Source organism: Xyrauchen texanus, chromosome 13 (genome assembly GCF_025860055.1).
Source record: "Xyrauchen texanus isolate HMW12.3.18 chromosome 13, RBS_HiC_50CHRs, whole genome shotgun sequence".
NCBI classification, from domain to species: Eukaryota; Metazoa; Chordata; class Actinopteri; order Cypriniformes; family Catostomidae; genus Xyrauchen; species Xyrauchen texanus.
Window position 1 is genome coordinate 32891082 of NC_068288.1, and position 25231 is coordinate 32916312.

Sequence of the window (25231 nt, forward strand, 5' to 3'; positions counted from 1 at the left end):
CCCTTTCCAGAAGAGGGCTGTGCCTTTACAACTTGTGCTTTGGATACTACAGCAACAACAAATCAGTTTTGTGTGTATATCTGGTCTCTGTGAATACAATCAGACACAATGGTAACTTTAGATGCATTAGCCGTGGAATCAGCTAACAAGCACATTCGGAAAGGCTATTTGCAAACATTCACAAAATATAAAGTGCGAAACATCTTCAGGATATAAAGCTGGAACAGGAACAGTTGGTACTGATCCGTGCTTGAGAATCAAATTTTTTGAAAATCCTTTCTTATATCGACACTCATTCACAATGCAGTCTGGTGTAAAATTGTTTGCACAAACAAACACAAATTTTTGTATGTTTTGGGGCAGATTTCCTTCAAAAACAAAACTTGTCCACTGCGTCTTCAGTGGCTCTGATGCCGGGAGTACATGAAGACTCTTATGCTCACTTTTACAGCCAACAACAGAACACTTATGATGCTTACAAAGCTGAGACATTCACTGTATCTGCCAAGCATGGAAAAAAAATGGTGGACTGTGTAGATCACTCAGGGGAGGATCTATGATAATAGGGTGGGTCTGTCACCAGTCGTGGGCGAGATCTGTTTTTACAGGACGTCACTTTAGAGCAGAAACGAAAACCATTCATTTTGACACACTGTTTTTGATTAATAGAGAATATAAGAAATAGGAGTGGGTGGACTTTTAACATTGTAGGGTGGTTGTGTACACACACTGCCAACTCACATTTATGTACAAACACCATTTAAAAGTAAACTTTGCATAATAGGTCCCCTTTAAATAAGAAATGCATTAACACAGGAAGGAAAAATGCTTGTCAAGCCCTTTTATGAGGTCAACTATTTTCAGTCAAATCAAGAGTGAGCAAATCAGTGCCATGGAACTTTAGGAGAAGTAATGGCAACTTGCAGTACCTTTCGCTCTGACTGGATAAAGTATAAAATGAAGTATTACAATTAATTACTGTAGTATTTTTCCATTATTATTTTTAGGTGAATGGAAATCAAATGGAAGCTAATTAGAAATGAAGTTAACAGAGCTTCATTATGTGAATGAATTGATTATGGGAATACTAACTGACTTTTAAAATACTCAAATTTATTTTCATTAACAGATGTTGCAACATCATACAGATCATCAGTGTGTATGTTTCTGCATGTGATTTAGCTTGTAGCATGCGTTCCCTACGTACAACTGTGCTGTTAGTGCTCGTAGCATCAGTGGTGCTGGTTTTGGCTTTACTACACTCCTGGCCCACTCGGGTCTACAGCACTGTGGATGTCAGGTACAAACTAGGCCCTGGAGCTGAACGACTGCTGGAGGAGAGGCTTCCTGAGCCGGATCCGAGTGCAAGCACCATCCCTTACCATGTGAGGGAGAATGTGGCCAGGTCAGTTAGCCATCACAAGACGATAGAGGATTTGTTATGATACTGTATATTAGCTTTCAAACACTAAAATGACATTGTGAAGTCATTCAACAACATGTGGTTTTATTTCAGAAAATATCTTAAAGAAAATTTCCCCCAAAAATGTAAATTGTGTAATCGTTTATTCACCCTCCTGTCATTCTGAGCCCATTATTGTCTTTTTTTTAATTTTTTACTGTGAAACACAAAATGAATTGTTAGGTTGAATCATGTCTAAGTTACTCTTTTCCACAGAACAAAAGTGAGTGGTGATTTTTACTGCAAGCTCCAAAAAGGACAAAAGCACCAAAAAAGGAGCACACAGACTTGTGTGCTGTATTCCATATCTTCTGAAGTCATACTATAGCTTTGGTGTGAGGAACAGACCAGCATATAAGTTTTTATTTACGGATGATCTTCCCGTCCTCTGTAGCTCTCAAATTTAATTCACGCTTGTGTTCAATTCAAAACTGGAACTTTTAGATGTGTGTTGCCTGGTTTGCCATCATATCCTGTGACCGATCCCAATCCAGCAAGTTTGAAAAATGCAACCGCAAATGAGATTTTAGAGGTACAGAAGAGGGAAGATTATCAGTGAGCAACAACTTAAATTCTGGTCTGTTCCTTGGAAAAGCTTGGAATAGCAAACAAGTCTTATGGACTACTTTAACGCTGATATGAGGAGCTTGGCAGTATACCTTACCATCCATTTCCAAAACAGAGGCTCTGACATTCTGGCTAAGATCTTTTGTGTTATGAAAATAATACAGAATCGGAATGACATTGGGGTGAGTAAATCATTCAAAAATTAACATTTTGGTGAACTATTCTTTAAACATCATAAAATAGCTTTGAAAAAAAAATTATAATTCTTCGGGTGAGTAATTCAGTGACAGATTGATCATTTGATAACCCTCCTCATCCACAAGGCTCCTGGCTCGCAACGGGTGTGTGTGTGAAGGAGAGAGTAGAGGGGTCAACTTGCCCTTTGCCCAAATGTTGTTCCCTCGAGTGTCTGCTCACCCCCTGCACACAGCCTTCCAGGCCTCCCAACTCGCACAGATCAAAAAACGGCGTGCCAAAGAGTACCAGAGCTTCCAAATGAGGTGCATTTATTAATTTAATACTGTGTACTAATACTTTAATTCATTGTTAGACAGCGGATAGTGCAATTCTCTTGACTCATTTTATGAAAAAGTATGCATTTTGATAAAGTATTTAACAAAATGCTGAAATACATATAATATCACAATGTAGAAATGCATGTGTTATCATTGTTGGGCAAAATAAAAAACTATTTGCACTAGGTGTAAATGGCACTTGCCACACAGCATGGCTATTTGCTCTCAAATAGTCTGGTGGAAACACATAAATTTAAGACAGTTGCTGCAGTGGCATGGGGTGTAACAAATGGGAATGGGAATGTGCTTTCTACATGTGGACAACCCAGGTTCAATTTCAGCTTTTGTCACACTTTTCCCCATCCTGTTTCCTGTCTCCACTATTAACATTTCCTTTAACACTACTTAATAATAAATACAAACTAATATCTAGATTCTACTGGCTTTCCGTTCAACTCTTTGAGTGTTTAAAAGGCTGTTGTATATATGGCACATTTACAGTGGGTTCTCCCTTCTTGCACAGAAAAGTGCAGAGAACGCCCCTGGGTGCTTCAGCAGCAACACTTCAGCAGAGCTTATTTTCTCTAAAAGAGTTAGCACTGACGGAAAGCGTCTTTTTAAAGATGCCATTCCGTTTATGTGCAGTTCCTGGGTGCAGTCGTTATCTCTCTTCTTCTGAGGGCCACGATCGCTGTCTCACGTGTATGGGTCTTAGTCACGCTGAGACAGCGTTCGTCGATGGTTCATGTTCTCACTGTGAGAACATTACCATGGCAATGTTGCGATCGCATCTTTCTTTTTTTCATAGAGGGAAAGCCGCTCCAGCCGCTCCCCGCCCTGGTCCTTCTGCTTAAATGCACAAGGCCGTGCCGGCTAACGCTGGGGGCGATTTGGGGGCTTTAATGGCAGCATTTCTGCCAGGTGAATCCCATGGACCTCCCATTCCCCAGCATGCTCGTTTCCACCAGTCATGAATCAGTCAGGCGGCTCGCCCCAGGGCAGGCTTAATGTCTCATTCGGAGTTCAAGATGAGGATGAGGTATCGATCACAGAATCGGAGAGAGGGCTTTTGCAGTCTGATGCTGAGGACTCGGCTGGTCTCCCACCATCTGGTGTGATCACCCAGTCAGAGGCCGACGTGGAGCTGAAGACCATGCTTGCCCTGGCTGCTGCGAGCATCGGGCTGGAGTTGAAACCTCCACCCTGCCCTGAGCATTCACGGCTGGACGCGCTGTGCCCCAGTTCCTTTATTCTCAGAGGTGCATGAGGAACTTACAAAGTCATGGTAGGCACATTTTACTGCTGCTAAATTCAGGACATGAGGCCCCTCGACGTGGCAGCTCCTACTCTGCCCTGCCGCGAGGCCCCATCCGCAGGTATGTCAAAGACAATTGTCCCTCTGGTGCCTCTTGCAAGGAGTCTGGAGGCGTGGTTAGCGCTCCCGAACAGTGTTAGGGAGACGATTCCATAGTTTAGGAGTCAGATTTGAAAAGGATCTACCTCCTTTTGTGGATTTGATATTCTTGGAATAAGTAACAAGCCAGAATTTTGTGATCGCCATATCATTCAAAGCTTTGTATGTACTGTAGTTAACAGAATTTTAAAATGAATACAAAATTTAACAGGTAGCCTGTTAACAATGATAAAATGGGGCTAATATGATCATATTCCTTGGTTTTAGTCAGCACTCTGTCATTTGCATTTTGAACCAATTGAAGTTTATTTATTGAACTTGCTGGACATCCTCTCAGTAATGCATTGCAATAATCTAATCTTGACGTCATGAACATACTTTTTTCGGCATCAGCAACAGAGAGCATGTGTCATAATTTAGCAATATTTCTGAGGTGGAAGAATGCTATTCTACAAACATTGGAAATTTCATTTTGAAAGGACAGATAGGTATCAAATATAACACCTGAGTTCTTTGCTGTACATGTGTGTGTATAGGTCGCAGACCCCAGCTGGTCTTCTGATTCTAGCTGAAGCTAACAGCCCCCTGCAGTACCCAACACAGGGTGTGGAGGTTCGGCCACTTAAAACTATCCTTATACCAGGTATTATGCTTTATTTACCTCAAGACATGAATATTACCATATTACTGAAATCAGCAACTCTCATAAATGTTGTGATAAGAGTACTACCAAGCCTTAATTTAATCAATCTTTAATCTAGTTTAATACATATTAAAGTAAATTATTAACTAGGGTACCGTAATGACATTTTCCACTTACCTTCTCTCAAATAATAATCCAGGGATCCAGCAAGAATGACATAAGCCCAGAACTAATGTCACTTCGAAATGCACCCTTAGGTTGTGTCTCAAAGCATAAACATTATCTTTTCATGAATCTGAATTAAAAAATGACTTGAAATTTTCCAAATTACAATGAATTTGATACATATTGCACTGTGCATAATAATAACAAATCTGAAAAGAGCATATTATTAGATTACTGAATTGACATTGCCAAGTGCAAGGCAGTCAAGTGGGTTATGATACAGTCAAAGGGGCTAGACATTAATAGTACTTGGCGGTGATGTGTTGCAGGTTTGGCCTTAAAAGAGCTACCCAGAGATGTCTATACAGTAAGTGCTATTACAGATACATTATGGATGAATTTTGTGCGTGTGTGGTTTGGGTTATCATATTCAGGCATTAACTTCTGCATTTACATTACTTATCTGCAGCCTTAGCTACTACATTCCTATCACTAACCACATTTACATGTGCAAAATTCTCTTGTTCCATATTCTGTTTAAGCCTTTATCATCAAAATCAAACATGTTCCACAGCTATTGGCATATTCCTTCATAAGTAATAGTGAAAGTTAAAGTGGAGATTTAGAGTAAAAAAGGACTCAAATTTGTATCTGTTTCTCACCCACACCTATTATAAAGTTTCTGATGATATGGATTAAACTGCTGGAGTCTTATGGATTACTTTTATGTTTAATTTATGTGATTTTCGGAGCTACAAAGATCTGATCACCATTCTCTTGCATTGTATGGACCTACAGAGCTGAGATATTCTTCTTAAAATCTTAATTTGTGTTCTGCTGAAGAAAGAAAGTCATATACATCTGGGATGGGATGAGGGGGAGTAAATGATGAGAGAATTTTCATTTTTGGGTGAACAATTGCTTTACATACACATTCTTTGCCTGCTATTCTCTTATGGAAAAACTGCAGAGGATTGTTTATTGTTTTACGCTGTATTTTAGACATTTAAGATAGTAATTTTATCAACCAATTAATACTCATTCATGTTCTCAACAATAACTCAAAAGATTGTGATAAATTGCCAAATGTAGGCTTAAGATTTTTTACATTTAATTACATTTGTTTGAATTTTTGTAAAATGCAAAAAAAAAAAAAAAAGAATAAGTTTCTTCAAAAACTTGATTTTACACAGTTGTCTATATCTAATATCACCAAGATATATTGTTTGGATATGTGCAGATATAAATGAATTTTAAGTTATGATGAATAATCTGAATAAGGTGTTTACATGATCTAAACATATATTACCTTGCATATGCCACCTGTCTAATTCAGAATTCTTGAAACTTGAATATTGGCTTAGTCTGGTTATAGCAATCAGGTTTATGTGTTTACATGATGCTTACAGTACATAATCGGAATATGAACAATTTCTGATTAACATCAGAATATTCTTTTGCTTGTACTGTAAACACATCAGTTGATCACCTATCTCTTCCTCTTTCTCTCTTCCTCACTTCTTTCTCTTTTTCTCTTTCTATCTAGCTGAACTTCTCAGCATCTCTGGGCACATTTAATGTGGCAGCAGATGTGGAGGGGGTAAAGGTCAGAGGTGATGGTGAAATGCACATGACCCTGAGTAGTAGCCTTTTACTCAGTCTAAATCGGCAGCTCCAGTTTATTACCTATACTAACACTCAGTTCCACCCTAGCACTGCTGACACAGGTATGCCCACACAGAGACTTATGTATATTTTTTGTTTTGTATCTAATTAAATGACACAAAATTGTAAGTGTAGTTTAAGTGTCTCAATACTGTTTAGGGCACATCTGAGCTGCCAGAAACAAATATTATATTTGTTAATATTATATATGTATATAATATTATTATGTTGAATTTGCACTCATAAACATGGTATTTATGGATCGATCATCTTTATTTCATATGTAGTTTTTATGTGATTGTGATTCAGTGCAGTTACAAACGGAAGGACATCAAGCTTTTTTCACCATCAAGATCTGGCATGGATTAACACCCAAACTCTTCAATACAGGGTCTGATGCAGATAAAGGTGAATACTAACAATTTAATACTCTGCTATAATATTGCATGGCAATATGCTCTTGTTAACTACTGTGCTGTGAAAAAGTATTTGCCCCGTCCTGATTTTTTTTATTTTTGTGAATTTTTCATACTAAAGTGTTTTAGATCTTCAAATGAAATATAACATAAAGAAAGGTAGCTTGAGTAAACAAAAAATACAGTTTTCATATATATATATATATATATATATATATATATATATATATATATATATATATATATATATATATATATATATATTTTTTTTTTTTTTTTTTATTGAAGCTAAAATGATATCCAACACCTTTTTCCACCCATGTGAAAAACCAACTGCCCCCTTAAACTTAATAAAGTGGTTGTGCCACCTTTAGCAGCAACAACTGCAACCAAACGCTTTAGATAACTGGATATCTGTAGAACTGTTTTTTCACAATGCTGTGGTGGAATTTTGTATTCCACTATTCTTTGCAGAACTGCTTGAGTTCAGCCACCTTGGAGGGTTTTCTCAAGTCAACTCAATTTTATTTATAGGGCACTTTCAAAAACCACACTGTGTACCAAAGTGCTGTACATGGAGTTACAAAAAATAAATAAAATCACATACATACAGCTTAAGAATGCAACAAGCATTTAAAACCAATAAAAACAGTATACAATCAAATTGACCTAGTACAATTTATAATGCAATTAATTAAAAACTAGGGAAAATAAATACGTTTTTAAGTCCCCCTGGAAAGAGAATAGAGACGTAGATGATTTTATGACCAATGGAAGCTCATTCCAAAGTCTAGGGGCTGCCACCGCAAAAGCTCTATCCCTTTGAGTTTTTAGGCGAGATCGAGGGACTGACAGACACAGCTGATCACCAGAGCGGAGAGACCTTGAAGATTGAAGCAAGCTTATTAAAGCAGAGATGTACTCTGGTGCAAAACCACGAAGAGCCTTAAATACATACAGCAACACTTTGTACTTGATTCTGTATTGGATCGGTAACCAATGTAGTGAAATCAATACTGGGGTAATATGCTCTCTTTTCCTTGTTCCAGTTAAAAGCCTAGAAGCTGAATTCTGGACCAGCTGCAGGCGAGATAGAGAGGCCTGACTCACACTCAGACACAAAGGCATGCATAACCTTGTACAAATCATCAAAAGAAAGGATGGGCTTGCTATAGATCTGGAAGATGGAATAAACATTTTTAACAACAGCATTTATTTGTTGATCAAACTTGAGCTCGGAGTCAAAAATAAAACCCAGGTTTTTTACATAGGGAAATTTTTCCCTGGAAGCAGTGACAAATTGCTATCTACATTTACCTCACATCACCTTTCACCAAAAAGAATAAACTCTGACTTATTCTCATTTAATTGAAGAAAGTTGTTTGCCAGCCAACAATTCACATCAGCCATGCATTTATGCTGAGACTCAAAAGAGGGGTGCTTCCCATGTATAATAGGAAAGGTGAGAGTCATCAGCATATAGATGGTAGTGTATGCCATGCTTATCAAAGATCTTTCCTAACGGAAGCATGTAGAGGGAGAACAAAACGGGTCCCAAGATGGAGCCCTGAGGGACCCCACATGTTAAAGGAACAACTAATGAGGAACAGTTCTCTAAACAGACTGAAATTGTTCTACCCTTCAGATATGAAGAGACCCAATCCAAGGCTAACTCCTGAAGACCAACCTGGTCTCTTAGGCGATTGATAAGAATGTCATGATCGACTGTATCGAAAGCGGCACTAAGATCAAGCAGCAGAAGACCAACAGGACTACCAGAATCCACACCGAATAAAATATAATTTAAAACTCTCAACAGAGCTGACTCTGTACTATGACCAGCTCTGAAACCTGACTGAATTTTTTGGAGCAAATTATTGATGGCTAAAAAAATCATTTAATTGTGCAAGCATCATCTTCTCTAATATTTTTGACATAAAGGATAATTTTGATATAGGTCGAAAGCTGTTCATATCAAATGAATCAAGGTTTGCTTTCTTAAGAAAAGGCTGAATAACAGCATGCTTGAAGCAGCTGGGAACAAAACCAGTGGTCAGGCTACTGTTGACAATCGATAACACGCTTGGACCAATTGAGTCCACCACCTCCTTAAACAAAGCGAGTGGAATAACATCACACATAGAACCAGTAGGCTTCATATGTGCAATTATATGTTTGAGATGAGACAGGGACACCAGCATAAAACAGGTCAACAGATTTTGTGGAACTGTATAGGTAACAGGATCATTGCTTTTCGAGCATGAACTGCCCATTTAAGGTCCTGCCACAGCATCTCAATCGGGTTCAAGACAGGACTTTGACTAGGCCACGCCAGAATTGTAATTTAGCTTCTTTTGAGCCATTCAGAGGTGGACTTACTCCTATGCTTTGGATCATTGTCTTGCAACATAATCCAGTTGCTCTTGAGCTTCAACACACAGACTGTTGACCAGATGTTCTCCTTTAGGATTTTATGGTAGAGAGCAGAATACACGTTTCCCTCAATTATTGCAAGTCACCCTGGCCCTGAATCAGCAATGCATCCCCACACCATCACACTACCACTCTTGACCGTAGGTATGATGTTCTTTTTGTGGAATTCTGTGTTTGATTTACGCCAGATGTAACAGGACCCCTGTCTTCCAAACAGTTCCACTTTTGACTCATCAGTCCACAGAACAGTCTCCCAAAAGGATTGAGGATCATCAAGGTGTGTTTTGTCAAAATTCAGACTAGTTCTTCTGGGTTAGCAGCAGTTTTTGCCTCACCACTCTTTCATGGATGGCATATTTGGACAGTGTCTTTCTTAGCCAGTCTGATAGTGGAGTCATGAACAGTGAATGTATTGATGCGAGTGAGGCCTGCATTTCCATGGATGTTGTCCTAGGCTTTTTTGTGACTTCCTGGATGAGTCATCGCTGTGCTCTTGGGGGAATTTTGGAAGGACTACAACTTCTGGGAAAGTTCACTACTGTGCCAAGTTTTCTCCATTCAGAGATAATGGCTCTCACTGTGGTTCTTTGGAGTCCCAGGGCCTTTGAAATAGCTTTGTTACCCTTCCCAGAATGATGTATTTCTGGAATTGTTTTCGACCTTGGCATAGTGTGCTACTGGCTGAGACAGTTTAGCCAACTTCATGCTGTTGAAAAAGTTATATTTAGGTGTTGATATGATTGAACATGTCTTACAGTAATCTGGCCTGGGTGAGTCTAGTCTAGCTGAACCCCATTATCGGGTATTGGGGATTTAAAAACTGTATTTTGTGTTTACTCAGATTGCCTTTGTTTTATGTTAGATTTTGTTTGAATTTTTTAAACAATTAAGTGAAAACAGAAGAAATCAGGATGGGGCAAATACTTTTTTACTGCACTGTATTCTGCTATAATTTAATTAATCTTTTAATATATTAGAGGCATTGTAGATTTACACTTCTTTAAATGTAAAGATTGTTTCATTTAGTGTAACAGCATGATTTCCATATTTATTGGTATTTAAGGTGACTAAATTACAAATGAATGAATTGTAGCCATGTGTTTCCTCATGCGTTTAACTTTCCATCTGTTCAGTCTCAGAGTACAACATCAGTGCTCTTGTGACCATAGCAACTAAAACCTTCCTGCGCTATGACAAACTTCAGGATTTAATTGACAGCATACGGCGGTACTATCCAACAGTCACAATAGTGATAGCAGACGACAGTGAACACCCGCTAACAGTGTCAGGCCCTTTCATTGAACATTACATCATGCCCTTTGGAAAAGTAGGTCTATTTATGCCCTATTTCTAAAGTGGTAATATAAAAAAAAATTTTGTGCACTGTGCAGTATGATGGAATCTGATTCTGTACACCTGTCTGTGTCTCAGGGCTGGTTTGCTGGTCGTAATCTAGCCGTGTCACAAGTCACCACCAAGTATGTGCTTTGGGTGGACGATGACTTTATCTTTACTGCCAACACAAAGCTGGAGAAGCTGGTGGATGTGCTAGAGAAAACTAGACTTGACGTGGTGAGGAGCTGACATTTCCCTGAAATGTTATAGGCACATTTTCAGAAAATACTACTTGAAAATAATGTTCACAAAATTGCAAAGATTTGTGCCTCTGGAAAACATGTTGATTGAATATATTGTCAGTATATACAGTTAAATGGGGTAGATGACACATTGCGTGTCCATTTACTTTTTTGTCATCATCAAGATTTTAGGTTAAAAACTATATTAACGTATGTGGAATAGTGTATGTCCTGTAACTGATCACTAATTCTTTCACCATTTTTTCACCAATTTTAATCACCTCTTTGCTTTCACTAGTTCATTTTAAATGGTCTTTAGATATAACAAATTAATTAATCCATCTTAATTAATAATGTGGTCTTAAAATCGACATGCATAAAATAATTATAAAGAAGTAAGCAAATGCAGTTTACAATTGTGATTTTGCAATGTGATGAATTAATTTTTAAAATACAAAAATTACAAGCAATCTCAATAAATATGTGATCTTAAAATATGCTTGTATAATAATTATAACGAAATAAGCAAATTCATATATAAAACGTTTTTGATGGGGTACAGCATCACACCACAGAATACGTCAAATTTTCCAAAAGTATTACATTTCACCTACCCTTTAAATACTGATTTAAATGTACAAAATATAGTCAATCATTTTCACAATCAAGTTAAGACAAGAGGGCAAGACAAAAAATGGTAAAATCAAAGCAATAGACTCATTGCTATATGTCTTGAAGCTCTCATTGATTTAAAACCTGGTTCACAATTACCATGTATTCTCAAACTCCTAGTAATTAAAAAAATGAGAGAAGAGAGGAAGTTACCATGACAGCTCTGATTGCTCTTGTGTCCCCCTATCACTATCTCTGGCAAGTTATCCCAGAAATGCTTGGGAATAGTGAATTAGAATAGAATGGAATCATTAGAAAAAATTATTAATTAGTCCAGGGAGAAGTGGAGTGTTGAGTATATCAGGTCCACAGCAATGACTGAATACCAGCAGTTTTCCATTGCACAGGAAGCAAGGTGTTTCTCAAGGTCCCTCCTTTGGTGAGAAACTTATACCTATGGAAGTAATCACAGTCGCCAGTTAAACCTTTATTTGAGAGAGTGCTGCCCTTCCACACAATATCCACTGCAACAGGCTCCCTCACCCTCAGCTAATTAAATTGCTCTCATGTGTTGGAGGAGTCATTAGACATCCTGTTATTGTTAAAAAATTTATGGAGAAAAATGTGGTTACGGCCATGATCATAGTCAGCTTACCTTACAGAAATATAGGGATGTATATGCCTAACCTGTGTATTCCTTGGGATATCTCTTCTGATCATTAAAAAATTATAAAATTCTGCATTTTTGATATTGATGAAGGTCTTTTTTTAAATAATTCTAGTAACCCATAAGTAATGAGTCAACTGTTACCACATAAGTATGAAGGAATTACTCATGATCTGGACCATTATTCTAAAGTGAGGGTCATGGTAACACATTATTAATTAATGAGATCATACTGTTTCCTTCCTTGGGAGTTAAAAGTTATCTGGACAATCATTCTAAAGAGAAAACACATTATAAACCATTAATAGTAACTGAGGTGTTACTTGTCAGTTAATAATTAATACTTAAGTGTTTGTTCCTACATTTTATTCATTTAATCTAACAGATGGTTAACAAACATGAAAAAAAAATTCTGGAATTGAATTATGAATCATTGAAATACTTGAACATAATTGCATGGGCTACAAACCTTTAGCAGGATTATGCTTTTAATTTTTAAAGGTTACTACATTTTTTAAAAGTCTTATCTCTTAACATAAAGTAAAATAATAAAATTAAGTGTGTTGATCTCCACAAGACCTCAACAGAAAACTGAGAAAACAGGAATGTTCCGTAAGAACAGAACAGAATGTATGTTGAATTTTACCGTGTGCAGGGAGAGCAATGGGAGGGCGGAGCAAAATCTCACTCGCTCTTCTTTCAGTTTCATCATGAGCATTGAATATGGTGAACCCTGATTGGATTAGAAGCTTGATGGACCAGACACTCCATTGTTACTCAGAAAAAAAATGCACTTCACATAAAGTTAAACACTTTTTGTAATATTAACCTACAGTGTATATGAATACAAAATTAATGAAAAAATGTTATGTAAAAATAAAATTTAAAATGCTTTGTATATTCAAGTGTGTATTCAATCATTAATAATGAGTTACCATGACCCTCACTTTAAAATAATTTGGAATTCCTTCATGTTTATGTGGTAACACTTTACTTATTATTTATGGGTTACCAAAATAATTTAAAAAAGACCTCCAGCAATATCAAATCTGCCGAAGTTAATAATTTGTAATGAACGGAAGAGATACCCAAGGAATACACATGTTGGGCACATATAAGCTGACTATGATACTCTACCAGATATTGTAGCCATGATTTAGAGAGCTGTTATGTTCATAAATTAATTCCAGCAAAGAACATATGTGAGGCGCATGTTTCTCTGAAGGAGCATTTCATGATCATGATCACAATAAAAACATAATCATTCACATTTTAGACAAATGTTAATGTTTTGATTAGTAATTAATCAGTAGTTATTTTAAATTAGCCATAATTAGTTGATAGCTCTCAACAATGAAAATTAAAATTAAATTCAGTAATTAATGACTAACTAACAGTGAACTACCTCAGTCATCAGTCCCTATTATTTACTGATTGGTTAATCATGTTTCCATATTAGTTTATAGTAGTAACTAAATAGTTAATGTAGTACTACACATTAATCATGAATTAATTCCTGCATAGTTACCTTTTAATGACAGACCATTATTATAAATTGCTACCCATCAAAAAGCTGAAAAATCAGCTAAGACAGCAAACCACCTCAAGCTGGAAAAATATATTTTATCAGGGTTTTGCTCTTTAAGAGTGCTGCATCAGAGTTAAAGGAATATTGCGAGTTCAAGCATTTGTTGCATGATTTTGATTTCCACATAAAAATTATTTCATCCCCACTTCTCTTTTAAAAAAAAACAAAGAAAAAATTGAGGTTACAGTGATGCACATATAATGGGAGTGAATGGGGTACATTTTAGAGTGTTTAAAGGCATAAATGTGAAGCTTAAAATTGTGTAAAAGCACTTACATGAATTTGCCTGTTAAATTGAATATTAATTCAGTAAATAATAGTTTTTACAGCTATTTTAGCATTTTAGGATTTACAGCATTATGTAATCATGGCAACAAATTAGCAAAATTGGAACTTTGTCAGAAAGGTTAGTTAGCGATTGTGTCACACTAAAATCATGTTAACATGCTTATTGTTTACATCTTATTGCTATACTTTTAAAACAGTAAGTATTTTAATGTAAATGGATTGGCCCCCACTCACTTCATCGTAAGTACCACACTGGAACTCAGATTTTTATTTTTTTTAGAAAAAGAGGGGCAAGTCCAAATAATTTTTATTTGGTAATTAACATTATGCCACAAATGTTGTCGACTGAGCTTAACTTGTACCAAACGGTTCTGAAACCAGAATATTTCTTTCAACAGGTTTTAATTTTCAAACTTTGTGAGATTGTCCTACTCTCCTTCTCTTAGGTATAGGCAATAATGATTGTGGAATTCAAACAGAGTAGACAATTGTCCAAGTCTGTAAAGCTCAAAATTATCAAAAATGTCGAACTGGATTGTATTAGTTGAATAACACATGCTCACTGGAATTTTGGTAATAGTAAATATTTCTAAGAAGGAGGGCTGCCCCCGACCAAAGATTTTCCTATTCTACTAGTAGTCGTTAATTTAAGCCATTAGTCGACTAGTCATTGCACGTTTATATTAATGTAATTGCTTATATGTTGGGGGGCATCAGAAAATGGTTCAGAAAATGGTTCAGAAAATGGCCCTCTTTCCAAACTATTGTTCTGTCTAGCCCTGGAACCATTAGCAGCCGCAATAAAATAGGAGGATGATTTCCAGGGGTGATGGTGGGAGGTGTGGCACATAAGCTTTTGCTTTACACAGATGATATTTTATTATTAGTCTCCAACCCTACTAGATCTATGACTTGCCACCGCAGAATTATTAATTCCTTTTCAAAATTTTGGGTTAATTGGTCTAAATCCGAAGCTTTGGCTCTGACTGCGTTCTGCCCAGTAACGGCTTTTCAACCTGGTGCCTTTCAATGGCCCAAACAGGGCATTAAGTATTTGGGTATTTTATTGAGTTAATTTTGACTCTTTAATAAAAAGGTTTTCGATCGATGTGGACAGATAGATTTATCTATGATTTTGAAGGTTAATGTTATTAATATGAATTGTATTCCAAAATTGAACTACCTGCTACAATCTCTCCCTGTAGATGTCCCCCTCTCTTATTTCAAACAATTTGATAGCGTAGCAAAGTCCTTTATTTGGAATGGTGGAGGGAATGATGGAGGGTTTCTACACTCGGTGACCAATATGAGAGTGGAATACTGAGATCATTTGATAATTAAGTTCAACATTTTTAGATTCCTAGATCCAAGTTCTTTAGGATTTTACAGCTGTGCCATCTGCTCTGTACTATTTTTGGGAGTAGTGAACACCCCCCTAAAGCAGCAGATACTCTGGAAATGGTGCTTACTGCTTATGGGAAAGGTCATGAAGCATCTGTGTATTACTCCCTGTTAATTCAGAGTCTGGGGGAAGGAGCTTTGTCTTCTATCAAGAGATTATGGGAGAAAGATTTAAACTTGTATTGGAGGAGGGAGTGTGGGCTAGGATTCTAAAAAGCATCAGGTCTGCATCTAGAGATGCAAGGGTCCGTCTGATGCAATTTAAGATTTTGCATCGGTTCTACTGGACCCCCACTCGATTGTATAGGCTTGGTCTAATAGACTCACCCACCTGCTGGCAGTGCCAGTCAGAAGACGGGGACACAACCCATGTTTTTTGGGGTTGTGCTAAGATTCAGGAATTTTGGTTCATCACATTGTGTGTGACGTACTGGACACTCCGTTTTCATTTTACCCCATACTGTGTATTTTGGGTGATGGAGGGGTCCTGAATGTGGGAGATAAATACATAAAAAGCTGGGTCCTAACCAGCATGATGATTGGCAGACAGGATCTTGTAAATCTTATTAAGTTGATTCTGAATGCATTATCTTGTGGTTAAATTTATTTTTGTCTGTGTTGGAATCAATACAAAATTTTAATAACAAAAAAAGACTGTGAAATGTGAGAATAATATTAAAGAGAATGATTTATTTCAGCTTCTATCTTTCATCAAATTCCCAGTGGGTCAGAAGTTTACATACACTTTGTCAGTATTTGGTAGAATTGCCTTTAAATTGTTTAACTTGGGTCAAACCTTTTTTGTAGCCTTCCACAAGCTTCTCTCAAACATTTGCTGGAATTTTGGCCCAATTCACCAGACAGAGCTGGTGTAATGGAGTCAGGTTTGTAGGCCTCCTTGCTTGTACACGTTTTTCAGTTCTGCCCACAAATCGGATTGTGGTAAGGGCTTTGAGATGGCCACTCCAATACCTTGACTTTGTTTTCCTTAAGCCATTTTGCCACAACTTTGGAGGTATGCTTGGGGTCATTGTCCATTTTGAAGACCCATTTGTGACCGAGCTTTAACTTCCTGGCTGATGTCCTGAGATATTCACATAATTTTCCTTCCTCATGATGCCATCTATTTTGTGAAGTGCATCAGTCCCTCCTGCAGCAAAGCACCCCCACAACATGAAGCTGCCACCCCCATGCTTCACGGTTGGGATAGTGTTCTTTGGCTTGCAAGCCTCGCCTTTTTTCCTCCAAATGGTCATTATGGCCAAACATAAAAAAAAAAAAAATAATCAGACCAAAGGATATTGCTCAAAATGTTTGTCCCCATGTGCACTTGCAAGCTGGAGTTTTGGAGCAGTGGTTTCTTCCATGCTGAGCAGCTTTTCAGGTTATCTTGATATAGGACTTGTTTTAACATAGATATAGATACTTGTCTACCTGTTTCCTCCAGCATCTTCACAAGATCCTTTGCTGTTTTTCTGGGAATGATTTGCACTTTATGCACCAACCTACGTTCATCTCTAGGAGACCGAATGCGTCTCCTTCCTGAGCGGTATGATGGTTACGTGGTCCCATGGGATTTATACTTGCATAATATTGTTTGTAAAGATGAACGTAGTACCTTCAGGCATTTAGAAATAGAGATTGCTAATGTGACGTCATCGTGACGTATTACCAGTGGTGAACGCAAAGCATTTTGGGAATCCGCAGCACAAACAGAAGGCGCCAGACTTGATTGCATGGAGGGAAGAACACAGTGTTCAAGGTGCCGTCTACCTGCTGTGTTATAAACTGCAATAGTCATTCTCACGATAGAAGTGGCATAAAGATTAAGAACGGAAAATCCTTTTATCGTTTTCCAGCGTGGAAAAATAATAGTACAAGCCATGTTTCAGAGGTGACAAAAAGTGAGACGAATGGCATGGATAGCAGCAGTAAGGAGGTCCAAGATTACCTTCGATAACACTCCGCCACACATGATGGTGTGTTCAAAGCATTTTCACAAAGTTAAATTACAGAGAGTAATTGTAAATGTTATGTTGTGGGCAAATAACCGGCGTGTTTTGTTTGATTTAACCAGACCATTAGATTTGACGTTAGGCCAATGTTAACCGTTAACTAGCATGAAATGGTTAGAACTAAATGGTATGTACTAAAGCGTAACGTTAATCAGTTTTAAATGTTGTACATCTAGGCTACATAGCTATTTATTTGGTGACTGTGTTTGCAGGCAAACCTGCCTATGAAATGTTGGAGTATGATCCTGACTGGGCCTGGGATATGTGGTGCCTTGTGAGGGGAAGGATAAGACTTTGCTGGATAAAATTATGATTGTGTGCTGTGCTTTGACCAATATGTGTCCAAGTATTGTTGTGAAGCCGTCGTGTTAGAATTATACACCATGCTCACATCATTTTTTTTTTTTCAAAAGATTTTGTAATGTCACTTCTCACATGTAATGATTTTTAGCCATCTCTGTAAATAAAATACACAAAGACTGAATGAAATTCTGCCTCCTTTATCTGTATTAAGGAAGAATTGTGCAAAATCAGTTTGGATTGCAATACACAATTACATAACTTAAATGGTAGTAACAACCAACTTAATTTCAGTTTCTTTACATATTTAACATGTAAATACATTTAGATGAAGACATTTATAAAGAGTCCATAGAAAAGATAACTGGAAATGTATGAGGTAGGTTGTGGGTGATAAGTCACAGACATGTGCAAGCATCGCATTGCCATAACTCTTCTCTGGCTGGTGCGCTGCTGAATCCCACGCAACCTAAATGGAACCACTGTATAGGACAGTTCTGATTATCGCAAGCAACCATGTCTGCAAACATTCAGGCTGTCTGCAAAAGCACCACAACACAGCCTTTTCAGGTTGACCTCCCCTGACCAGTCACTATGCTCGTAAGAATCCAGTCCTTTGATTCCCTTTATTTTCTCATCATATCTCGTCTTTGCATTAGGATGTAGTTTTAGGCGGTATGGTCCGACAATGTTTTCTTTAGCCCGCTGCATTTTGTAGGATTATATTCTGTTTTTCACGCTAATTTTTTTATTATTTTCATGCCACTAGCCTGCTATGCGATGCCAGCCTATGTAAACGGGCCAAACATACCCATAATTCTTTGCGTTCTGATGACGTTGCCGCCCAGTTGGTCACATGTCTTAGCAATCTCTATTGCTCCCTCCCAAGGATGAACCAGACTTGTGGAGGTCCACAATTGTTTTCCAAGGTCTTGCCTGATTTTCACATGATGTCAAGCAAAGAGGCACCGAGTTTGAAGGTAGGCCTTAAAATACATCTACAGGTACACCTCCAAGTCATTACACCTCATATGCAGAAGCTAACTGGTTAATTGTCTAAATGCTTTACATAATTTTCTGGAATATTCTAAGCTGCTTAAAGGCACAGTTAACTTGTGTGTAAACTTCTGACCCACTGGAATTGTAATATAATCAGTTAAAAGTGAAACAATCTGTCTGTAAACAATTGTTGGCAAAATTATTGTGTTACACAAAATGAAGATTTTCTAAGGGACTTAACAAAACTATAGTTTTCTAATATTAAATCTGTTGAGTGGATAAAAAATTAGTTTTAATGACTAAGAGATAAAAGTTGTGTATTTGTTCTAGGTGTGGCTTTCTGCGCTTGACATTCATGAGAGATACTGTAAATCTAAACTCTTTTGATAATTTTCTTACTTCACTGAATATTGACCTTAATATTTTAAAATACTGATTCTCAAATACTTTCATTAAAAAATAGTTATTCCTTTGCATTCAACTCCTTTGCCTCTGGATCATTTATTGTTGTCTGCTGATTTATATATGCATCAAGTATAGTATAATGGAAAAATTTAAAATATTTCACTGATTTGGTCATGGTTTGTCTTAGCCAGCAGCTCTGGGGCAGATTATGGCTCTGAAATGGGTCAGTTATGTGACCCTTCCAGTGAAAGAGACTTCTGTGTGTGCAACCACCAGTGCCTGATACATGCCCTGGAGAGAAAGAAGCACATCCACGAGACAGAGACAAAAATAGATTGGGGGGTGGGGGTGGGGGAATGTAGGTGGTTTATGCTATGGGGGGTGATGGGGGGGTTCCTATATTCTCACATAGAAAGTGATAGTCTTTATAAAAGAGTTGCATCCACTTCCATTCATCTTCTTTGCATTGCTATTGTTTTCCTGATGCTTTGTCCATTTAGGTCGGGGGTGCAGTACGTGAAGCAACAGGCTACACTGCCACCTACAGGCAGACAATCTCTGTTGAAGCAGGAGAGGAAGATGGGGACTGTCTACATATGCGGCATGGATTCCACCACATCATCGAGGGATTTCCTCACTGCGTGGTCACTGATGGAGTCATCAACTTCTTCCTTGCCAGGACAGACAAGGTGCAGCAAGTTGGCTTTGACCCTCGGCTTGCCCGTGTTGCACATCTGGGTGAGTTTGGAGTGAAAGATGCACACTCAAGTGGGCATCTGAATGTTGATTTATTTATTTTAAATGAAACTTATGAAACTATATGAATTTATTTCTGATCTTTCTCATTACATATACATTACATTTTTTGAGGATTTTAATAATAATTTTAACATTGGCTGGCATGCACTTTTGTGCAGCTGTGTTATGTGGTGTTAAATGCATTAGGAACTAATAACACTTCTAACAGTAACTGCTTTTATATTTTTAGTTTTAAAGTATATTTATAAATTTAAATATATTCAATTATTTATTTATATATTATTTTAATTAATTTTGTTAATGATATTCATATTATTAATTCTATATTGTAAAATTATTATTATTATTATGGAAACTTTCTGGAGGAAAGCCTATTCTGGAGTCACATGGATATTTTGTATGATATAAGATATACAAAAAAATATTCTGCACTCAGCTTATTGCTAAACAGAAATAAACAATATTTGAAATAATTGCTTTAAACAGAAATAAATAATAGAATTGTATTTTTGAAAAAGGTTTGAAGTATATTTTGCATATACATGTACATTACAATGTATTTTTCATGTGTTTAATGATGATCATATAACCAGACAAACATATGGACGCTTTCACTCACAAAATATAGTAATCTTGGCGCATTGCTAAAACTGCATTTTTGGTGACTGAAAACTACTGTTTTTGCATGATGGTATACACAGGCTTCAGCACAACATAAACACAAATATTACTGAGTGCACCCTTAAAGTGAATTGTAGAATTATGCAATTACAAACGCACGCACACAAATAAAAAGTACACTATGGTTAATGTAAAACTAATTTCCTTATATTATATTATTTTGTTTAGAGTTTTTCATTGATGGGCTTGGCTTCCTGCATGTAGGATCATGTGATGATGTCATTGTGAACCACGCCACTAAGATCAAGTTCCCGTGGGGCAAGTTGGAAAGCGACAAAATGTACGAGAAGTTCCGTTACCCCCCCGCTTCATCTGATGCGACGCACACCAAAAGTGGCCTCTTGTACTTTAAAAATCATTTCCAGTGTTTAACACACAACTGAACATACATTGACTGTATCCTCTATCCATTACTTTACACTCATTCTCCCTCAAATTAACACTTTTTCCATGAGTAGCTAAAGGGACCTGTAAAGTTACTAGAGGTGTGGTGCATATGTACACGTACATAGTCCCATGAGAGTATGGGAAAGTTAAAATGGAATAATTTAATTATTGAAGTCTGCTTATACCGCTGTTTCCACATGTAGGACCCTATGATATCTGCGATGAAATCACTGAATCCAGTCACAAAATTTGCTGTAATATGCAATTTCCAATGTCTTAGAATTTGACATATTTGGGACGAAAATTCTTGGTTTGAATGCATATTTGGTTTGAATGCATAATTAATTAAAATCTCAATAGGCCAAGTGTGATTATTAAACTGCAAAAGGCTGTGATTTAATTAAATTAATATATAATCTGCATGTGCTGCATGCTTTAAAATGAATGTGTGATGCCGGCCGCTCATCCACTGAAAACACCTCATCATGAGCTCCATGCGTGCTCTGTGTGTGTGTGTGTGTGTGTAGTAGATGACAGGTGAGCAGAGCGCTCTGACATACATTTATTTTAAAGAAATCAAAGCTTTTTGGTGTTTAATAATCATACTGGGTCATGTAGCAAACTGCTTAAAAAATGTCAAAATAAAAGCTTGATTTAAAAAAATATAATGTGTTACAGCAATAGCTCACTTATGGGATGTTCTGTTGTGCAGCAATTCATTTGACAAAGTATCTTCATTGCTGTTTCAGATTGTGCTGTGACGATTTTATAAAAAAAACCACTGATAAATATAATGCAATATGTTGAAAAATGTAGTTAATTAAACTAATTATATTTTAATTTGATTCAAGTTTAAACAAATTCAATTGATAAGATATGTTTTTGTTTCTTTTTTAATATTTCTTTATTCATGTTTTATAAAATTTCCTGGAAATTTGTGCCTTGAAAAGAGTGGGAACCATGTTTTTGTGTCTCCTTTTAGCTTTTTTTTTTTTTTTGTTCAGAAGAAACTCTTTAGAGACAGATCAGACAGATTTGTAAATTATGCATGTAAATCAAGCCATCATTTTCTCCTCAGACAATCATGTATAAATATCACAATTCACTGAAAGGACTACAGAAGAAACTTTCTTTGAAACTGAAGAACACAGAAAAGACTGTGGAGGTAAAAGATTTGAAACATGAAACATTTTTTAATTTTAAAGGGACACCTTTTTTGGGACATTCATGTGGAATGTTTCTTCAGTTCCCTGACTGGCATTAATTGTACATTTGTATGTGTGGCTGTTTAAATGCAGCTCATCTCTCTGTACGTTTGCACTAAAACAAATGGAATTTAAATTGGAGAGAACAGACCCTCAGCTTCACTAGAAGGAAGAGACTGATATCAATACCAGATTGATATTAAACCACAGACAATTCAACATATCACATTCTCTCTCTCTCTCTCTCTCTCTCTCTCTTGCTCTCTCTCATACACACCAAAAAATTTTGCAATCTGAGTTTGATATGTTTTAGTTCTAAAGAGTGAATTACCAAAGGCTTAATAACTGTCCTGGTATGACTCACTTAATGTTTATTTTTCCTCAATATCGTTTGATTGCAGCCCTTACCAACCCACAATACTGATGCATGCAGCCTGGTTTCAATAGCAGAGTTGTCTGGGGTTCAGCAATATGAAGTCAATATCCAATCCTCCTATTTTTTAGGAGTCTTTTCCAAAGCCACCAGATTTAGTTGAGGTCGCACATAATGAGTTGATATCAAATTAAAGTCCAATGACACACTATAAAGGCTTTTTTGTTTTTTTGAGCTGGGTTTTTCAGTTAAAGGCAGTTTTAAAAAGAGTCCAGTCAATGGACCTTTTGCTGTACAGAATGGCATCTGATCACTTGCTAACTAAAATCAACACTTTTTATTACACTATCCATCACATATAGGGAAAATCTAATTATTTCCTTTAATAATATATTTGTAAAGGGTTTAATGGAAAGGAGGAGACGCTAACCGGCTTGACAATATAAATAATATTTAAACTATAATTTTAATATATGTAACCAAAAACACACACACAGGTGTCAGACAGCTGGCCGTAAATCTCTCTCTCTGTCGCACTGCGGTCTTCGGTCAGCCTTTATTCCTCTCAAGGGCTGATTAGCCTGATTCTCCCTGCTACATTCCTCCTTCGTTCTCTCAGGCCAGGGAGCCCCTGGCATGACATACACCCCCCCCCCCCCTTTCCCTGGGGAGGGGCGTGACTTCTGCCCCGTATGCCGGCAGGTCATCCCCGTCTACCTGGATGAGGGAGGGGACAAGAGGAGGGAAACATTTTGTTTAAAAATTTAGCACCTACGCTGTAACGGCGGTTGTGCCAAATTAAAAAAACAAAATGTTAAAAAAAGAGAGAGGGAAAGGCAAACACAGAGAAGCAGTGGGCGAGAGAGGGGAAAAACATTTACTCGCTGGTTCTCCGATACGCCGTAGCTTGGTCCTCGGCCACTCCTCCACCCTCTAATGGATGACAGCCGTGCCTCCCCTGGGTGCTTTTTGACTGTTTACAGATTCAACTCATTAATTAAAAAATATTAATTGAAATATTAATAAAGAAATGAATGCGCAGAATTTATATTTGTCTAAAAAACTACTTTATACATCAGAGAATAAGCCTTTTGATCAAAAGGTCTTAAAGATAATGAAACACATGCAGTACAGTTCATCCAGTCAAGTGTGTCCAAACCTGTAACTGGCACTGAATATATGGCAGCTGCAATTTGGTAAAAAAGGAGATTGCCTTTATATATGCAGCCAATTCTGAGAAGTTAAAGCATGTAAGCAACAATATTAGTTCTATCGTACAATGTTTGTTTACATATTGTTTGGGTGTGTATATAAAAGAGAGAGAGAGAGAGATAAGCAGAGGTTTTAAATTACATCGGGTGGGCTTATCATGTACATGAACATCATGTCCTTTTCAAAGATTTTACCTTTGTGTCCAAGTGTGTGTTTGCGCATGTGATTGCTCTCTTTTCTGTTATATCCTTTCTAAAATTGGTGCCATACAAGACTAAAGAAGTGCATGGCTGTCCAGAAAGCCTTAAAATCTTGGAATGAAAGGATTTACACAGATTAAATGTAACATGAAATGGCACATTTATAAAAAGAAAATTTATTAAAACACTTGCGCCCCTCTTTTGTATGTGGCTCTGCTCAAAATGCAGAAAAAAGGTACAAAGTTCTTAACAGTAATTCACTGAGCTTGATTCCTTCCTAAAAAAGTAAAATATTAGGGGAGGCAACCTTACAATTCTCAGTACAGAGCTGCTATGGTGATGTTTTGAGAATGCTAACATTTACTTGCCCTTTATACAGTGCATCCTGAAAGTATTCACAGCGCGTCACTTTTTCCACATTTTGTTATGTTATAGCCTTATTCCAAAATGGATTAAATTCTTTATTTTCCTCAAAATTCTACAAACAATACCCCATAATGACAATGGGAAAGAAGATTGTTTGAAATCTTTGCAAATGTATTAAAAATAAAAAAACTAAATAAATCACATGTACATAAGTATTCACAGCCTTTGCTCAATACTTTGTTGAAGCACCTTTGGCACCAATTACAGCCTCAAGTCTTTTTGTGTATGATGCTACAAGCTTGGCGCATCTATTTTTGGGCAGTTTCTCCCATTCTTCTTTGCAGCAACTCTCGTGCACATCCATTTTCAGATCTCTCCAGAGATGTTCAATCAGGTTCAAGTCTGGGCTCTGGCTGGGCCACTCAAGGACATTCACAGAGTTGTCCCATAGCCACTCCTTTGTTATCTTGGCTGTGTGCTTAGGGTCATTGTCCTATTGGAAGATGAACCATCACCCCAGTCTGAGGTCCTGAGCTCTCTGGAGCAGGTTTTCATCAAGGATGTCTCTGTACATTGCTGCATTCATCTTTCCCTCGATCCTGACTCTCCCAGTTCCTGCCGCTGTAAAACATCCCCACAGCATGATGCTGCCACCACCATGCTTCACTCTAGGGATGGTATTGGCCTTGGTTTCCTCCAGACATGACGCTTGCCATTCAGGCCAAATAGTTCAGTCTTTGTTTCATCAGACCAGAGAATTTTGTTTATATATATATATATATATATATCTTGAATTAAGTTTATTTTTCTTACCCCATTGAATTGCAAAAATGTTTTAAAACACTTTACAGTAAGGTTCCATTAGTTAACATTAGTTAATGCATTGTCACAAACAAACAATTAACAATATGTATTT

General features: G+C 37.1%; 1 protein-coding gene across 4 annotated transcripts in view; it reads left to right on the plus strand.

Annotated features, from left to right (window-relative positions):
* The window catches only part of LOC127653591 (beta-1,4 N-acetylgalactosaminyltransferase 1-like), a 29380-nt gene extending 6436 nt beyond the window's left edge, over positions 1–22944 (plus strand). The window contains exons 2-11 of one of the 4 annotated variants that reach the window (XM_052140314.1): positions 1183–1405; positions 2353–2529; positions 4495–4601; positions 5096–5133; positions 6313–6493; positions 6741–6839; positions 10414–10607; positions 10712–10852; positions 19633–19870; positions 20741–22944. In XM_052140314.1, coding sequence (XP_051996274.1) covers positions 1191–1405; positions 2353–2529; positions 4495–4601; positions 5096–5133; positions 6313–6493; positions 6741–6839; positions 10414–10607; positions 10712–10852; positions 19633–19870; positions 20741–20955 — 1605 coding nt within the window. In that variant the 5' untranslated portion in view covers positions 1183–1190 and the 3' untranslated portion in view covers positions 20956–22944. The remainder of the gene's footprint in view (positions 1–1182; positions 1406–2352; positions 2530–4494; positions 4602–5095; positions 5134–6312; positions 6494–6740; positions 6840–10413; positions 10608–10711; positions 10853–19632; positions 19871–20740) is intronic. The other 3 variants (XM_052140315.1, XM_052140317.1, XM_052140318.1) reach the window with 3 other exon arrangements.
* The last annotated feature ends 2287 nt before the right edge of the window (positions 22945–25231 follow it).